Below are 20,284 nucleotides of genomic sequence, written 5' to 3'. Positions count from 1 at the left end.
CGATCTCCAACCTCACTAATGAGTGCTGCACTGAGATGGAGAATTCTTTGGATTTAATCTGTGTGTGCATGAAATGAAACTATTAATTTTGACTTATTTTTTAAAATGCTCTTCCCTGTTTTCCTGTTCCTTGGTGCTACAGTTCAGTAATCATTTTACTTCAATTCAACAAATACTTCTGGAATGATGTACCAAGTACTGTCAGGCCCTAGGAACAGCAGATGGGGTATGTTGTTTTCCCATGTATATGAAACATTAATTTGTATATGAAAGTATGTGAAAGATACATGAAATAACCATATATAATAACAGAACTGATAGATTCTGTATTAACTATATGGAAGAAAGCGCTATGAGAATCCTGAAGTTTTTGAACAAAAACTTGATCAATCATGTTAGAGGAAGGACAGAATTATATTTTTATAGAGTGAATAGAACGATATACTATGACGAGGCAATCAAAGAATATTCAGCCAAAAAAATGTAGAAAACTAGTATCATAGAGGTATGTGGGATAGCTAATTTATAAAAATGTTATTTTTCTGGATTTAGGGATGTTATTTGGTCAGCTTCTAAAAATTTGTAGATGTGGTTTTTCATTTCGAATATTCATTTTCATCCCCAATTTTGTATTTTTTCATTAAAGAGGTTCCCCCCATATTGTGTAAACTTCAGCTGCCAGGCCAGTTAAATTCACTAGAGTGACTGTAATTTGCTAGGCTACATCAGTGCTAAGAATACATCCATCAGTGAACAAAAATAGAGGGGAAAAAAATCTCTCCTGAAGCTTACATTCTAGTTGAGAGACAGACAGACAACACAAAAATAGAACAAACAAGTAAATTAAATAGTATGTTAGAAGGTAAGTGCCGTGGAAAAAGTGGAGGGGGGCAGGGGGAAGAAGAGTGCAGGGCAGGGAGCGTGGTTGGGTGTCAGAGTAGGTACAGCTCACGGAGAAGCAAAAATGTGAAGGCACTGGTTATTGATAATACCGATGGAATATAGTTAAGCTTATCAGTTTAGTGGTGCTCCATTATTATTCTCTTACTCAGGCCCCTGATTAAGAATATTTGAAGTCAAACAACTCCAAAGTTGCAGAAGTAGGAGGGTAAATCAGTAACAGTTGGACCAGGGTTAAGTGCTGAATGGCTACCTGGAACATTAATCTACCTGAGTCTGGTACTCACTACACAACAGAGGGACACTAAAACATCACCGGAAAATAATCCAATGGGGAATATTGTATTTATTAGAACTTCTTAGGGTGGGGTGAGATCCCCACGTGGCATGGCTCTTAAGGAGATTCCCTTTCTCAGGTTGTATTGCTGGGTAGGGTGAGGCAAATATAGAACCATATCTAAAATATTCAGGCCAATAGAAGGCTGAGTGCTGCCCCTACGAGCTGTCCTTTCCAATCCTCACTCCACTCAGCATTCAATCTTTCCTCTAAATAAAAGCTGGGAAAATAGGTAAAAATATAAGTTCAAGTATGCCCTAAAAATAATAAAAACATGAGACTCGGAGTATTATTGTTGGGGAGCAATATTTAAACATTTTGGAGCATCACATGTTCTTTTTTATACAGGTAGCTGTTGTATAGTAGAAAGATAAAAGGACAAGTCGGAACTAAGTGTGAGTTCTGATTCCGCCACTTAGCTGACGAGCCTTGGGCAAATCAGAAAGAGAAAAACCAAGTTTTATCGTCTATAAAATGGGGGTAATAAATAGTTTCTTTTATGACAATTAAGTGAGGTAATTGCATCTAAACGAACTTTTTAAACAACAGGGTATCACTCACTTGTTTGGCATAATAATAAAGATAAAAGGTAGTTTGTAGTTGCTAGGTAAAAATCATAGTTATGAGGTATATAGTAATTTGAGTTGCAATTATCAACCACTAGTTAAGACAGTGCAGAATGCTTTAAAATCTGTATTTATAGACTGTCTTCATATAGCTTCAGAAAAAAAAGATAGCAATCTAACACGCTAACATCTTTTAATGGAATGTTAGAACAAGAGACACATCTCATATCTCAAAAGCCAGAATAGTTTTTTTTTTTCTTACTTTCTTCAATGAATACTGAAGGAGGAGTGACCCCTAACCAAATGATGGTTTAGCATCAAAAATAACTGGCTATTTTCTCCGAATAGCTGGCTAGGTAGAGTGATTCTTAAATGATACTTCTTGTCAGCAAGAAAGATGATCCCAAGAATGAACAAAAATAGCCTCTGTTCAACAGCTGTGATGTCTATAATTTATAAGCTGTGATCCTCTCTCATCAGATTGTCTTGGTGTCTAAGCAAGCATGGATGCATGTTTGCCATTTGTATACTCATCACGTCTCAGAAAACTTTTGTTACACCTTATTCTTTTCTGATCAACATTTCTCTCTTTACATAGAAATAGTGCGATGAGACTTCCTGTTGGAGAAACGTGTTGTCATGCACAAAGTTTAAAATGTTCAACTAATTCTTAAACATTTATTCCCAACCAGCAAATAATTTTTAAGTTTTGAAAGAAGGGCAACACTGAAGAATAGGACCTTGAAGGAAGGAAAGAAGGAAAGAGGGAAGAAAAGAAGGAAAGGATAAAGGAGGAAGAGAGAATCACTTTATTTTACTGTATTTTGGCAGTCTTTAATGCTCTGCCTGGGAGTCAGACGCCACTAGTTTCCTCTTACTGGTTTTTCCCCCACTTCAATTTTTACCTTTAATTTGTGCTCTTATATTGCTTTTGCTCTTCACAATTCTTTGTCCCTCATGTATCTTACTTTCCATGCTCAACTACATTTACTTTCCCTCTTCATTTTGTTCACTGTTACCCTCTTGTGCAGCTCTGTCACAAACTATTTCTACGCTATATTTATATAACTACGTGCTAAAATACAATCGAGCAAAGACTGGGACCGATTTACCTGGGGCAAATGAGTTAGAATTGAGAGCTCTAGAGCGGAAAGTCTCCTCCAATTATAGGACAAAATAATTGAGAATTAGACAGTACATAGACGAGGACCACTGAGGACAGCACAGAATTGGGTTCTCTACGTGTGCCGTGACCTGTATGAAACACTCAGCCCGTGACTCGAACTTCCTTGTGGCTCTCCTCCGACTGACCTTCGCTCAAGGCCCTTCCCCATCGCCCCCTGCCCCGACTCCCCTTAGACCCACACCGGGGTTTTCACGTCCCTCTCCCCACGCCTGAAGCCCTCTCCAAAGTGGGCTTCCATCTCTTTCCAGTCGCTAAGACTCGGCCCAGACCTCACCCCACCACAGCCATTCCCTCGGGTTCTCCTCCTCGCCCGCCCCCAGCCCGGCTCTCGCCCTCCGCCCCCTCCCCCGTCCCCTCCCGCGCACACCTGTGGGTTCCCGACCCTCCCTGCTCGCCGCTCAGGCCCTCCCTCCCCGCCGCCCCTCCCTCCGCCCCGCCCCCAGCGCCCGGACCCTGGCCCCACCCCGGCCGCTCGCCCGCGGGGGCTCCGCGCGCAGACGCCCCCGCGCCCGCCCCGCCCACCTGCTCGCCGCCCCCACCGCCAGGCCCCGGCGTCCGGGGCCCCCGCCCCGCGCCGGCCCGCTGCACTGTGGGTAGGCGGCGGCTGCGGCGGCGGCCGCACTGAGGAGCCCGCGGCGGCGGCGGCGGCGGCGGCGGCGGCGGCGGCGGCTGCGGAGGAGCGAGGTTACGCTCTCCGAACATGGCTGAGAAGCAGAAGCACGACGGGCGGGTGAAGATCGGACACTACGTGTTGGGGGACACGCTGGGCGTCGGCACCTTCGGCAAAGTGAAGAGTTAAGTACGCGCCGAGGCCGTCCGTCTCGCGGGAGGCCGAGCCCCGGAGCCCCGGGCGGGCGGCGAGCGGGCGGCGGGGCCTGGCGGCAGGTGGAGCGGCCCCGCCCGGGCCGCGCGGAGCCTGAGGACCCCGGGAGGGCAGGGGGCACCGCCCCGTCCCTCGGCAGCGGCCGGAGCCTGGCGCGGGGCTGCGGGCGGGGCGCGGGCGTCCCGGGTTCCAGGGCTGGCGCCCGCCGCGGGCCCCGCGGTCGGGAGCCCGGCGCTTCTCCGCGGTGTCGATCTCAGTGCCCTCTTCTGTGAAACCGGGAGGCTGGACTGATGGGCACGGTGCCCACCAGCTGGGGGGCTGTATGAATAGGGTTGGGGAATGACACACGTTCCTGAGGGTCGAGTTTCCGTCCCGTGCCAGGTGCCCCGTTAGGTGCTTTACAGGTGTTCTCATTTAATCCTTATACCAAGTGGTATCGTTTAACCCTTAGGCCAGGTGTAGGTGTTATCCTCACCCTAAACGTGAGAAAAGCAGGACCCTTCCCTCCTCCCAGGGGGTTTAAGAACGTGCTCAAGGTCACACCGAAATTGGCAGAACCAGGATGAAGGTCTAAAATGTCCTCCAGTTTTGGCCAGGCTGGGAGGTCCCTGCCGTCGCGGTTGATTCTTTCTTGCCCCCTGACTGTGGGTTGGTGGGGCTGACAGTTTAGGGGATGCTCTCGGGGCGTGAGGTGGGTGGGTCTTGCTGCCGGCGGCGTGAAACGTTGGAATGCAGCTGGATTGGGTCAGGGGTTAATTAGAACTGGTGGCGGGGGAGGTCTGAAGGTTGATCGGTGTGTAAAATGGTTCCAGGAAGTCTTCTGGGATGGGGGAGAGAAAAAAGGGTCCTTGGTGTTGGATCTTGGAGGATTTAGGGCTGTGGCCCGAACTGCTAAGGCATGCTCTTCTGAGGTCTATGTTCTTGGTGATGTGATCCCATTTTGGGTGTAGAAAAACAGGCTGCTTTTGAAATTTTTTTTTTCAACGTAAACTCTTACTACTTACGTGTTGAACTTTCCTGTTTTTCTTGTTAGTAACAGTCACATGGGGTTTAATTAATTTGTCCTCTTTCCAGAACTAGAACCAGCTTATTAAACATACTTTCCTTTTGATTATTGCGGATCCAATGTTATAAGTAAAACATTTTCTTTTTTTCTTTTTTTTTCTTTTTGCTGTGGAAGTGTTGGATATGCAGTTTGGAGATTTTATTCTGAGGCCTCTTACTTCCTTTAAAAACGCATGTTTTAATCTTAAGACTGTTAAATAGAAGAAACTCATTGTTCATTTCTGTGGCAAGAATCAGCTCTTACTTCCATGAGTGTGATACCCTTTCATTTGCTTAGAAATGAGCAAATTATGGAGTGCCTGCAGTGTACCAGGCACTGTTCTGCGTAATGGGGACACGCTAGGAACAAAATCAGATTAAAGCTTCTCCTTTTGTGGGGCTTATATTCTATTAGGAGAAGACAAACAATAATCACTTTATATATAAAATATATAGTATGTTCAGGACTATTAAGAAAAATGAATCAGAGAAGGGAGGATAGGGAGTTCTCTGAGGTTAGCAATTTTCAATAAAATTGTCAGGCAAGGCCTCACAGACTGGGGTGATATTTGTATAAAGACCTAAAACGTTTGTAAAATTCTTCGAAGTTCTGTGAGGGCTGTGAAGTCCTGGCTTAGTTTTGAAAGACCTCAGAGTGGGTAGTTGGGAGAATATATTTAGAATGAATATAGGAAGATTCAGGAATTAGATTAATGCCTGTAACATTACTATTATGTTTTGACGTTATATGCTGAAACCAACAGTGCCTTTGCCATCTGGACATGTACAGACTCTCAAAGTTACGTAATGTACCCTACGCCCTTTCAAATTCGGTTAAAATTTTTGTTTGTCTTTTTAAATTCTTCTGTAATCTGAATGTTGACTAAAACACCCATCAGATCTGTTGGCCCGCTGTCAAAGGACAACTTAAATCTCTTTTGTGTATACTCTTGAGCTGATTCTAGGCACTGGCTTCTTAGAATGTAAACCAAAAAAAGGTACTTTGATTTATAAGAAATGCTTTTCCTGGAAGACTACTGCCCAGTGGGCAGGAAGGGGGTGTGTTCCTAACATGGTATTAGCTCCTCTCTAAAGTTAGACTGTGGTTTCCCATCCAATGTTAGAATTAGTACAGTTGCTTAATAAAAATTATAGGAATTGCTACTATCTAAAGTTACTAATTAACAGTTGATCCTTCAACAACATAGGTTTCAACTGTGTAGTCCACTTGTATGGCAGTTTGGTTTTTTTAAAATATGTTTTGATTGACATAGTCTATTTACAATGTGTTAATTTCTGGTGTACAGCATAGTGAGTTAGTTATATATATATATATATATATATATATATTTTCATTATAGGCTATCCTAAGGTATTGAATGTAATTCCGTATGCTATACTGTAGGACCTTGTTGTTCTATATTAGTTATCTATTCTATGTTAGTATCTGCAAATCCAAAACTCCCAATTTATCCCTTCCCACCCTCTTTCCCGCCTGGTAACCTTAAATTTGTTTTCTGTGTCTGTGAATCTGTCTCTGTTTTGTAAATAAGTTCATTTGTGTCCTTTTTTTCAGATATCACATACAGGTGATATCATACGCTATTTCTCTTTCTGACTTACTTCACTTAGTCTGACGATCTCCAGGTCCATCCTTGTCACTGCAAATGGCATTATTTTATTCTTTTTTGTGGCTGAGTAGTATTCCACGGTGTGTGTGTATCCTATACTTTCTCTCTATATATCCTATACTATATATATACCATATACTATACTACTATATATATATATATATACACACACACACATACTATGTGTATATATATGTATATATACATATATCACAACTTCTTTATCCATTCATTTGTTGATGGATATTTTGGTTGCTCCATGTCTTGGCTATTGTAAATAGTGCTGCTGTGAACATTAGGGTGCATGTATCTTTGAAATAGAGTTTCCTCCAGATGTATGCCCTGGAGGGGGATTACCAGAGTTTAGGGTAAGGTTATTTTCAGTTTTTTTAAGGAATCTCCGTACTGTTTTCCATAATGGCTGTACCAAACTACATTCCCATCAGTGGTGTAGGAGAATTCCATTTCCTCCACACCCTCTCCAGCATTCATCTACAGCAGATACTTTCCAATAAATAACATGTTGTGGTACTACATAGTCTGAGGTTGAATCCCAGAGTGTGGAACCATGGATACAGAGGGGTGACTACAAAGCTATACACAGATTTTTGACTGGCCAGGGTTCAATGCCTCTAATTCCCATGTTGTTCAAGGGCCAGTTGTAATTCTTCAAGGGACAAGAAACAAAAGCACATACATTTTTAAGAACAGCTTTGTTCAGGCATATTTTATATATCATAAAATTCACCCATTCCAAATATACAATCAGTGATTTTTAGTAACTTTACCGAACGGTGCAACCGTCATCATAGATAAGTTTTAGAACATTTTCATCACCATAAGATTTCTCATGCCCACTTACAGTTATCCCTCAGCCCTAGAAAACTGCTAATCTGTTTTCTGTCTGTATAAATCTGCTTTCTCTGGGCAGTTCTTATAAATAGCATCATTCAATATGAAGTCTCTCACGCCTTGACTTCTTCAACAATGCTTTTGAGGTTCGTGCATGACATAGCATGTGTCAGTAGTTTGTTCCGTTTTCTTGCTGAATAATATTCCATTGCATGGATATGCCACATTCTGTCTATGTGATCACCTGTTGGTGGACATTGTTTTCCATTTTGGACTATTACAAATAATGCCACCATAAATGTTCTCAAGCAAATCTTTGTGTGGACATATGTTTTCATATATGTCCTAAGATACCTTAGAGTAGAGTTGTTGCATCATATCATAGCTTTATGTTTATCTTTTGGAGAAATGGCAAGCAGTTTCCCAAGTGGTTGTACCATTTTACAATCCCACCAGCAATGTGTGAGGACTCCCATTTCTCCAAATATTCACTGACATTTGTTGTTGTTTGTCTTACTATAGCTATTCCAGTGAGTGTGAAATGGTGTATCATTGTGGTTTCAGTTTGCACTTTCCTGATGACTAATGATGCTGAAAGTCCTTTCATGTACTTATTAGTCATTTGTATATCTTCTTGGGTGAAATATCTGTTCCCATATCTTTTGCTCATTTTTTTGATTGGGTTGTTTTCTACCTTGTAAGTTAAGTTAGAAGAATTTTTTAAATTAATTCTGGATACAAGTCTCTTATTGGATATGTTTTGCAAATATTTTCTCCAGGTCGGTTTGACTTTTCATTTTTTAACGGTGTCTGTGAAAGTATAAATATTTTGAATTTTTATGAGGTCCCGTTTACTGACTTTTTCTCTTTTGTGGACCATGCTTTTGGTGTTATATTTAAGAAATTTTTTGCTTTGGGTTTCAAGGATTTGCTTACATGTTTTCTTATAAATACTTTGTTTTAGCTCTTATGTTGACATCTATGACCTGTTTTGAGTTAATATTTGAGCATGGTGTATACTCAAAGGTCAACTTTTTGAATATGAGTATCTAATTGCCCTAGCACCTTTTGTTGAAAATAGATGCATTTTTAATTGTATAGATTTAGACTTTGTAAAATAAATTTCTAATAAAAAACTTAGTAGTAGATAATTTGGTTTTATGAGGCTATAAAAACATGGCAATGGAGGAGTGATGAACATTTGATATGCCTTCTCTCTTAACTGTTATATTAATCATACATTTTGAAAATTTAACTTCAATCATTGGTGTATCAATTTACGGACCAAAGTTAGGTACAAGAAGAAGATGGAAATAGCTAGTTTTCGTTTAATAGCGCTAGTTTCAAGCTATTTTTAACATATATGTGGCAATTCTACTTGTTGATAAATAATTAAAATATTGTTTAAAATACTTTAAATTGACTTTTCTCCATTGTTTACTACTAGGAGAGTGCTTATGAAAAAAGATTATGTGGGCTCACAGAGTTTGAAAGTAATCCTTTTTATCTATTTAAATTTTTTCTCTATGTTGATTGTTCTGGTTCTTAACTCTTTCCAGGATAGGGAAGAACTGCTATTTAAGAGCTCTTGTAATTAGACTTGCTCAGTTCTTATCTAAATAATAAAGGTGATAGAAATTCTAGAAGAATAGATCTGATGTTGTGTTATAAAAAGACTAGTTGAAGAAAAAAATACATTTATAAAATAATAGTAATTATTTATTTTTAAAAAAGGCCTATATTTTCAAGGTGAGGACTGATAGATTTATGAAATAACTACTCTTCACTGGAATTGTATACTGTAGGATACTTTGCAGTAACATTAGCCTCTTTCTCAGCGGGGTCTCATGGAATTACTTTTTCTGTTTTTCAAATAGTTATGTGCGTGGCTGACAGTATTGGCTTTCAAGAAATCAAGTAAATATTTTATTAATTCCCCATTTATTTCTTGAGATAAAAGAAAAGATGAACAAATGGAAGATTTTTTTTTGTTTTTAAGACAAGCAGTGTTAGCTTTTTTGAAATGTAAATACCAAGTCCTAAATGATAATTAAATTCAGAAAGACTGAATGCCTGGTTAATTGGTGGACCAAATACACCTGTGTTATTTTGGGGGCTCACACTGACATTGTTTTTGATTCTTATGTAGAATCAAGGCCCTAAACAAGACATTTAACCTCTTTGGGCTTTGTTTTCTTCTAAAAGAAGACACTAGACCATGAAATTTGTCAGGTCTTTTGCAACTGTTTTTTTTTTTTAAAGATTTAATTTTTTAAAAAATTTTAAAAAACTGTTCCTTCTGGCTTAATGGAACTTTAAGTTACTGAAAGCCACAGCTAAAATGAAGATGTAACATAGGGCAAAAGAAAAGGGAAAGTCATTTGTAACACTATAGTGATAAAAGCTACAGCTTGATTCAGTTTTTACTCTGTTCTGTATATACACTTGATTTTATTTTTCCCCAAAGTAATCCTGGATTTGATATTATCTTCATTTTACAAATGAAGAAATTGAGAATCAGTTACTTGAAGTAACTTGCCCAAGGTCATAGTGCTGGTAAGAGGGAGAATTGGCAAATTCAGGGTTCTCTGATGCAAGTCTGTGCTATGTGGAATGGAAACTAAAAATGCATAGAATGTTATCTTGTGAGTTTCAAACCTACAAGGATATAATTTTACATGTCCAAAGACTTTTATTATGGATTAAGAAAATAAGGTTTAAATGTGTTTACTTTAATCCACATTTAGATAGAATAAGTTTTTTGAAACTGCATGTGAATGGTTAAAATTTATATTTTCATATTCTCAATTTTTACTCTTGTGCCTCAAGCCATTGCACTTTTTACATTGATAAATGTACTGAATTCTGACAGTTTTAACCTAGATTTCTTAAAAACACCAGGTACTTCAGGGTTTTTTTCCCCCCCTATTATGAAAGTAATCTTGACTAAAAATCACCAGTAACCTTTAGTAACCAGACTAAAGAGAATTTATGAAATGCATTTGATGTCCTAGGAAGGAAGGGCATTGGCTTAGGAAGGCCATTAAGCTGGGGGTTTTAATTCCATTCCACTACTAGTTATATGAATTTGGGAAAACCATTAATCTTCTCTGAGCTTGTTTCCTCCTTTGTAAAATGGCAGTAGCAGCACTTGGCCTACCTACTTTCTGGACTTTTCTTGAGGATTAAATAAGTTGAAGTACATAAACTGGTTTTAAAAAAGATGGCTTACTGTACAAATATGGTACTGTTGTGGCAATGACTGATGGTCGTTGTTTGTGATGTGTTAATAAGTGTTTGCTATGTTCAGAAAATACCTTCATTTCTGATCGCAACACTGAGACAGAGCTGTAATAACCTGCCCCTATTTTTTTGGTTACCTGCGTTGAGGAGAGTTCCTAATGATTAAATTTATTTGTGCTATATGATACTTAATGTTTATATAAAAATGCAGTATCTTTTTTGGTTAGGTCATGTGATTTGTTTTTTCCCCACAGATTTGGAAAATAAGTAAAGTAAGAATGAAATGCAAATAACTGAATGTTCATATAAGTTGCAAGTTAAACTGATTTTATTTTTGAAAATACGCAGATTGTAAACAAGTGTTACACTGCTTCATTACTTGGAAGTATTGTTTATTTTTCTGAAGTAATAGAACATTGGTGTTTGGATCAAAATCAGTTCAGTCATATCTCTCAAACAGTTAAGTAAATTGTGTGCCATTTAAGGTTTTTTTTTTCTGATTTATATGTTGTTTATATGATTCCAACATAGGTAATTTTGTCCTTAACGCTGAGTGGGTTTGGTTCATTTTGTGTAATCAATTGATCGACTCTCAAAAGATATTTTCCATAGGAGACAGTGTTATAAATGATGAATAGATTCAGGGTAAGTCCACAGAGGCAGCATGGTATATAGTATAGAGAACACTGAATTTGGAAGGCTTCCTGTGGAAGGGAAATTTTTTGTTATAAACCATCTTAAGCCAAAGTCACTTGATCTCTGAAAAAGGGAATAAGAGCATATGTTTGTTTACCCTGTTGTGAGTAGTACATGAGAAAATGTAGGTGAAAAGATACTTAAAAGCACTTAACTCTTACGTACTTTTATGTACTCAGGTTCTATTATGTGCTTAAACCTGTAGTTAGCTGAACTCAGAATAATCTGTGATCTTGTTCTGAGACTAACATTTATTTGATAATGAAGAGGAAGGGGTTACTATCTCCTGTTATATTTTTCCCTGGTCTGTCTTATTTCATTTGACTGTGTTCATTAAACTCGAATTCTCCAGGCGCTGCTCACTTACCACGCTCTCCTGTACACCATGAGTAAACATGCAGTGCATATATGCACACACATAGCGGCTGTATGTTCTAGACCCCATGGTAGTGATCATAGAACTCTTGGAAGAAGGAGGCAAAGCTGGGAAAGGGAGGAGGATGTGATCAGAAGCTGGCAGTTTTTATGTGTAGGTCGTTGTAAAAGGTTCTACTGTAAGTAGAACCAAAATAATAAATGAAGTTCATTTTTTTAACTACAGAAAATGCAGACTGTGAGCTAAAATGCCTTTCTACAAATTTTCTCCTAGCATATCTGTGTAAATTTAAAAGGATTTTTGTAGTTGATCATATAATGAGGAAATTACCTCAATTCTGTGGACTTTCTCCCTTTCTCATGCTGACACAGCATTGCTTTATTGAGGGTTTTGTTTTGCTTTGCTTTTTTTGTAAAAACATACCAAAATACTCACTTATCTTGTTGTCCATGTTAGCTTTCTTTAAAGCATTTCATACTACTTTGTAAGGATAATACTGCCCCATTTATTCTTTTGGCATTCCAGTTGTTTCCTTGATGATAGGGAAAATATTTTATAGAGAAAGTGGTTAATTTTTGAAGACAGGCAGATAGTTTAATTGGATCTAGCATAAGATCTAATCTCAAATCTTTTAAGAGATAATGAGAAAGTGGGTGACTGAAGATCCCTAAAATATTGACTGTGTTATGAATGTGAGAGCCAGTCTCCCTAGCGTATTAATTAGATGTAAATATAAGAGAAAACACTTTGAATCAGGTTGAATAGATTTTCATCTATTATTTAAACCATTGAAATGCATATGCAAAAGAGTGTGTTTATTTTGAAATGTGGTGAACCATTTTATTTTTAGTATGGTGTTATTAAGGAAAGAATTTGAGGCAGCTCTTATCTCTGCTAATAATAGAAACCTTCACCCCTTCAAGGGAACAGTATTCTTGCTTAAGTGGTGTCTTATGCTTAACAATACTTGCCTCCATAAATTTTGCTGTATTTCTTTTGGTGGTGCTTTTTAAAAAAATGTTAATAATTCCTTTTTAATTTGCCCCAAACAGCCTTTTATATGATTAAAGATAATCATGAAATCTTGCTATAATGTCTCATCCTGAATGCTGATGTATCCATTTATTAAAATACTTTTTTTCGAATCTTTTTTCTTCATGTTATTTTGCATATTTTATGTACTATTAAAAACTCAGCAGTATGTTCGCATTTAATATCTCTCAATTTCTAAATTATAAAATAGTTACAAGGTAGTTATCTAGCTATCATAATTGAAAATAATGGAATTAAAAATTTTAAATATACTATAAATTAAAAAAATTCTTACTTAAGAAATACCATGAGTATTAGTTAATTTCATTTTCTTTTTTGAATGTGTTGGAGCATAACTGGGTACTGTATGTATTCCATAATAGACTTCAGTTCTTACTTAATGAAACTTAGTAAATGAAATAATAGAACCAACATGTATTAAGCATCTACTGTGTTTAACCATATTGGATTTTAAGCAAACTGTTTTTACCAGTGTTAAAAATATGGCAATGATACTACAACAGATGATTTACTGATTTAAAACAAAGTGGAAGATATTCATCACAGAATTTACTTAAATGATTCTTGTCCCACATTTGAATTCTAAGTGGAATATGAAATGATGACTCTCTACCATTCACTCAGATTTATACAAGACTCCCTTAGTGCTCTGCAGTTCACAGCTAGATACTGTAACAGTTATCCTGTATGGTATAAACTTGATTTTAGCAAGAAATTTGACTTTGTGTTTTATGGCAGCTTTTTGGATAAGATAAAGAAATGTGCTCTGGACAGCTTATTGCTGGTGAACAACTGTTCCCAAAGAATTTAGGTGTTAAAGGGAAATCTTGGTCATTTACTTTATTTAATAAGTATAGCAAGATTATCTATTTGGGGTAGTACAAAGCTAGACAAGGTAATTAATAGAAAAATCACAGAATCAGAATTTAAATTTGTATCAACTGTTGGGATTGCTAGGTTAAAATTTAATAGGGACAAGTATCAAATCTAGAACTTAGGTTAAAACAGAAAACAGATGCATGAAAGTGTAGAACAGTTAACAGCAGTTCCTACGATGTTGGAGTTTTAGCTGACCAAGAGTCTTGGAAGTATATATTATGAGTGCTTAAAAGTAGAAAATGTTATTGGATGGAAAATAGACATATAGATGCCATGTTAGTTGGTAGTTTTAGAGGTAGTGTAGTTCTGTACTTTGGATTAAATAAGCTTAATACTGACTATTGGGTTCAGTTCTTGGTTCCACAATTTGGGAGAGAAAACTTAGCCCAATTATATTTCATTCAGAGAATGATCATTGAAACTAGAGGAGTTAAAAAAGTATTCCATATGAGATATGGTAAAGGGTATTTTTCATACTCTGAGAAAAAAGTATTTTAAATGTGATAGCTGTTTTTAAATAGCTAAAGTACTGTCATCTGGAAAAAGAAGTCACCGTATTCACTGGTGCATTGAAGGACAGAACTGTGACTATTCAGTGAATGTTTTAAGGAGGCAAATTATAATTCAGAATAATGCGGATCTACCAGGAGACTGTCTAGGAGTGGTACAGCTTGTACCACAAATCAGTCATGTTTCAGTTATTGACATACTTACTTGGATACTGGATGGTTATCAGGATTGTTGCCATAAAATTTCTAATTTGCATGGTAAGTTGGCGTAGATAATCTGTAAAAGTTCTTTTTAACTTTAATACTCTATTATCATGTATACATTTTTTCCTAGTATGATTGACTTGCACACCTGGCTATGACTTCTTACTTATATCAAATCCATCTTCTAGTTAAGAACAATTAGAAAATCTGGAGAATATTAAAAATCTGAAGGCAGCCGGGACTTAGTCAGTATCCCTGTGAGAAGAAAAATGCATTGGAGTGAGTTTGGCTTTTTGTTTGGCTTTTCTCTTTGAGTCATTTGCTAATTTGTAAAAAGGTAAATGTAAGAAGCCACACAGAGATCAGCGGCCAAATGGCAAAAAACAAACAAACAAACAAAAAAACCTAAGCAGAGTTTGAATCCTGGGGAGACAACAGTTCACAACTTATCGAGGAGGAGAGTCCAGGTAACCAGCTGGTTGCAGCCCTCTGAAGACTGAAATCCTTAGCATCAGCTTAATCCAGGACTTACTAGGATGATCTATGTCCTATCTGTATTCTTCGGAGCAAATAAAATCAGGTGGACCCTTTACAGTTTTTCACACACAGTGTTCAACATTCCAGGGGCTAAGGCCAAGACAATAGACAAAAACTCTTAGGTGATTCAGATATTAAAGCTATCAGACATAGACTTTAAAATAATAGTGATTGGAATGATGTTAGCATTATGGTGATGTGGGTTGTTCCTTTTTTCTCTCCTCTTCAATTTATAGGTAATTGGACATGCGGACATGCATAACCAAAAAAAAAAAAAAAGCACTTCTGCATAGCATACCAGGGCACTCGAGATCCATCCATCTGTGTACCCTAAAGTGGGTGGATTGGATTGCAGAAGAGGCTGTGGTGTGACAGAGTGGTGGCAGAATAGAGGTGGTGGCAGCAGGTCTGGCAGTGGGCCAGCGCAGTCCTTTTTGGCAGAGGAGGTAAAGGTGGAAGTGGTGAGTGGGATTCTGCCCTCTGTGCGTGCTGCAGCTGGAGGGACTTGTTGCTGTCACTGAGGAGAGACCTCAGTGACTCGGGGGAGGGAAAGGAAAGGGAAATAGATGAAAAGAACTGAAGGAAAGCATCTTCTGCTGTCGGTCCTAGGATTCTGGCAAGAGGACTGCCCATGGACTGCTGGGACCTCTCACCCCGAACTTGGGGATCCCCCTACTAGGCAGTGGGCACCCAAACCCTAAGTGCTAAATATACACCTCCCCAATTCTGCCGCCAGCCACTCTCCCCTTGTTTTTTCTCTCTGCCAGCCTTTTTCTTTTAATGCACACTCTCAACTCCCAACCTTAGTAATGAGTTGACGCTGGTAAGAACAATGAAAAACCGGTGCTGTGGCGCCATCTTCTGGAACACAAAAGGAAGTCTTCTAATTACCATTCTACTGAGGTGTTAGAAGCAAAGTAAACAAAGCCTTGTCTAAATAAAGGTATTTACTGCTTCTAATATGGCAGCAAAGCCTGTTTTCATCAGGTACCATAGAAAAAAATAATTGTAATATGGTATCACGAAAAGGAAAGGACAATTTCCCACAACCAAACCCAAAGACATTGCCATCTAACTGATAAAGAGTTGAAAATAGCTATTATGAGGAAATTCAGTGAGCTACAAAAAAACTTAGGCAATACAATGATCTTGGGAATGAAATTAACAAACAGAAGGAGTACTTTATCAAAAAGATTGAAATTCTGAAAAGGAACCAAACAAATGTTGGAGCTGTAGAACTCAGTAAGTGACATGAAGTATTAGATTGCAGTGGAAATAGAGCAGATCAGATAGAAGAAAGAATTAGTGAGCTTGAGGACAGGAATATAGAAATGATTCAAGTGACAGAGGAGACAAAACTAAAAGTAAAGAAACCCTACAATAACTCTGACTTTATCTAATGAGCCAAAAGGAGGAGAAGAGAGGGGAAGGAGAGCAGAAAGTGTATTAAAGAAGTAATAGTTGAGAATTTTCCAAACCTGGGGAAGGAACTGGATGTACAAGTCCACAAAGCTTAATAGAACCTCTAATTATTTCAACACAAAAAAAGACATTCTCCAAGATACGTTATATTAAAACTGTTAAAAGTCAATGATAAAGAACTCTAAAGGCAGCCAAGGAAAAATAGACAGTAACCTACAAAGTTACCCTCATTAGGCTATAAACAGATTTCTTATGAGAAGCTTGATAGGCCAGGAGAGAGTGGAATGACATATGCAAAATACTGAAAAATAAAAGCTGCCAACCAAGAATACTCAATTTGGCAAAATTATCCTTCTTGTATCAAGGAGAAATAAAAGCTTTCCCAGACAATCAAAAGCTAAGGGAGTTCCCTACCACTAGACCTGCCTTACAAGAAATGTTGAAAAGAGCTCTTCAAACTGAGATGAAGAGATGAAAGTACACAAAACTATGGCTAAGATGATAGAAAACTAACTTTTTTAGAGTAGTATATTAAACTCTTAATTGTAGCATGGAGGTTAAAGGAAAAGAGATTGAAAAGAATTATAGCTACCATGTAATGAAATCACAGCATAAAAAGATGATTTGTGATGTAAAAAATGTAAAAGGGGAAGAGTAAAAGAATGGAGGGAAGAGTAGAAGAATGGAGGGAAGACTGAAATAATGGAACCTATATAGGCAAGTGAAGATAAGTTGCTATCAGCAGGAACAGGGTCTATTAAATCTATGAAATGTCCTTTGTAAATTTCATGGTAATCACAAAGCCAAAATCTAGAATGGAGAATGAAACATGAAATGGGAGACTGAGCAAATTACCATGAAAAGTCACCAATAACTGGTTTAAAAAGGCAGTAGTAAATTCTTATATATCAGTAATCACCCTAAATGTAAATAGATTGAACTCACCAATAAAAAAGGCACAGAGTGGCTGGATTTAAAAAAAACAAACAAACAAGATCCAAATGTGTGTGACCTACAGAAGACTCTTTAGCTCTAAAGACACACAAAGGCTCAAAGTGAAAGGATGGATGATGATATTACAAATAAATGGAAACCAAAGAAAGTTGAGTATAGCCATACTTATATCAGACAAAATAGATTTCAAGTCAAAAAGTTTAACAAGAGACAAAGATGGTCATTGTATAATGGTAAAAAGGTCAGTATATCAAGAAGATACAATGGTAAATATATATACTCCCAACATGCAAGCACCAGAGCTTAAGGGAGAAGTAAACGATAATGCAATAATTATAGGGGACGTCTGTGTTCCACCATCAGCAGTTTTTAGATCATCCAAATTCAACAACGAAACATTGGAATTGAATCAACTTTAAAACAATGGACATATACAGGACATTCTATCCAGCAGCAGCAGAATACACATTCTCCTCAAGTGCACATGGAACATTCTTCAGGATAGATCATATGATAAGCCATAAAATCTTAGCAAATTTAAGATTGAAATCATACCATCTACTCTGATCACAATAGTGTGAAACTAGAAACCAACAATAAGAGGACAGTGAGAAGATATAAAAATATGTGACAACAACACACTTATAAGCAACCATTGGGTCAAAGAAGAAATCAAAAGGAAAAGAAAAAATTACCTTTAGATAAATGAAAATGGAAATACAATATATCAGATGTTGTGGAAATCAACAAAAGCAGTTATGAGATGAAAGTTTATAGCAATAAACACATATATTAAGAAATTAGAAATATCTCAAATAAACAAGCCAAGTTTACACCTCAATGAATTGGAAAAAGAAGAGCAAATTAAGCCCAAAGTTAGCAGAAAGAAGAAAATAATAAAAATCAGAATGGAAATCAGTGAAATAGGAGAAAAACATTAGGAAGAATCAGTGAAACTAAGAACTGACTTTTTGAAAAGATAAACAAAACTGACAAACCTTTAGCTAGACTAAGAAAAGAAAAAGAAGACCCAAATAAGTAAAATTGAAATGAGAGAGGAGACATTACAACTGACTACAGAAATATGGACTCATGAGAGACTATTACAATCATATGCCAACATATTACATAGCCTAGAAGAAATTGATGCATTTCTAGAAACACACAGCCTACCAAGAGTGAATCAGTACTGGAATCCTAGCTAGGGCAATTGGACAAGACAAAGAAATAAAAGGCATTCAAATCGGAAAGGAAGAAGTGAATTTGTTACCATTTGCTGATAATATGATCTTACATGTAAAGAAATCCTAGAGTCAGTCAAAAAACTGTTGGAATCAGCAATTTCAGTAAAGTGGCAGGATACAAAATGAACATAAATCAATTACATTCCTTTTCACTAATGATGAAGCATCTGAAATAAAGAAATTAAAAAAAAAACTATCTCATTCACAGTAGCATGAAAAACAATCAAATGCTTAGGAATAAGCTTATTCCAGGCAATGAAAGATCTATACTGTGAAAACTATGAGACTTTGCTGAAAGAAATCAAAGACACAAACGAATGGAAGTACATCTTCTGTTTATGGATTGGAAGAATTTATATTGTTGAAATGGCCATACTACCCAAAGCCATCTATAAATTCAATGCATCCTCCATCAAATGCCAAAGGCATTCTTCACAGAAATAGTAGAAATCTTGATATTTATGTGGACCCACTAAAGACTGAACAGCCAAAGAAATCCTGAGGAAAAAAATAAAGATGGGACTATCACACTTAAGAATTTCAGACTGTACTACATACAGAGCCATAGTAATGAAAACAGTATATTACTGGCATAAAAAATTAACACATTGACCAATGGAACAGAAATACAGAGCTCATAATTAAATTCCAGCATATAGGGTCAACTTCAACAAGGGAGCCAGGACACTCAATGGGGAAAGGATAGTTTCTTCAACAAATGGTAGTGGGGAAACTAGAGAAACCCAAGCAGAACAATGAAATTGGAACCCTTTCTCACAAAAATTAACTCAAAGTGGATCAAAGACTTAAACATAAGTCCTGATACTGTGAAACTCCTAGAAGGAAACGTAGGGAAGAAGCTCATCATGACTGGTCTTGGCAGTGATTTTTGGATAATATGCCCAAAGCACCAGCAACAAAAACAAAAATAAACAAATAGGACTACATCAAACTCAATAGCTTCTGCATAGCAAAAGAAACAATTAACAAAATGAAGACAATCTATAGAATGGGAGAAAATTTTTGTAAACCATGTATCAGATAATGGATTAATATCCAAAATATATAAAGAACTCAGTCACCTTAGTAAGAAAACAGTTCGGTTAAAAAGTGGGAGAAGAACTAGACATTTTTCCAAAGAGGACTTCAAAACATGAGACACATGAAAAAATGCTCAACATTACTAATTGTCAGGGAAATGCAAATAAAAACCATAATGAGATATCACTTCACACCTGTTGTAATGGCTGTCATCAAGAAGACAAGAAACAACAGGTGCTGGTAAAGATGTGAAAATGGAACCCTTATACATTGTTGGTGGGAATGTAAATTGGTCTGTCCACTATGGAAAACAATATGGAGTTTCCTCAGAACATTACAAATAGATCTACTATATAATCCAGCAATTCCTCTTCTAGGTATAAAAGAAAAAGGAAAATAAAACCAGATTTTGATGAGGTATATGCAGTGCCATTTTTATTGTGGCCTTACAGTAGCAAAAATATGGAAACAACCCATATGCTCATCAACAGATAAATGACTTAAAAAGATGTGGTACATGTACACAATGGAATATTATTCAGCCACAAGAGAGGAGGATATCCCTCTATTTGTGACAACATGGATAGATCTTGAGCACGTTATGCTAGGCAAGGTAAGTCAGAGAAAGACAAGTACTGTATCATATCACTTAAATGTGGAATCTAAAAATGTTAAACCTGTGTGTGTATATATATATATATATATATATATATATATATATATAAAAAAGTAAAATGGTTGTTACCAGAGAATTGGGGAAGGGGATAAGAGTGGTGGTATGTATGTA

At 37.3% G+C, this 20,284-nt stretch overlaps 1 protein-coding gene across 4 annotated transcripts in view; it reads left to right on the top strand.

Moving 5' to 3' along the window:
- Positions 1-3,554: 3,554 nt before the first annotated feature.
- Positions 3,555-20,284, top strand: part of PRKAA2 (protein kinase AMP-activated catalytic subunit alpha 2) — a 65,646-nt gene continuing 48,916 nt past the window's right edge. For all 4 annotated transcript variants that reach the window (XM_072974367.1, XM_072974368.1, XM_072974369.1 and 1 more), the window contains exon 1: positions 3,555-3,783. In XM_072974367.1, coding sequence (XP_072830468.1) covers positions 3,690-3,783 — 94 coding nt within the window. In that variant the 5' untranslated portion in view covers positions 3,555-3,689. The remainder of the gene's footprint in view (positions 3,784-20,284) is intronic.

Source organism: Vicugna pacos, chromosome 13 (assembly GCF_048564905.1).
Source record: "Vicugna pacos chromosome 13, VicPac4, whole genome shotgun sequence".
NCBI classification, from domain to species: Eukaryota; Metazoa; Chordata; class Mammalia; order Artiodactyla; family Camelidae; genus Vicugna; species Vicugna pacos.
Note: the sequence above shows the minus strand (reverse complement) of the source record. Positions and strands in the feature narration are given on the sequence as shown.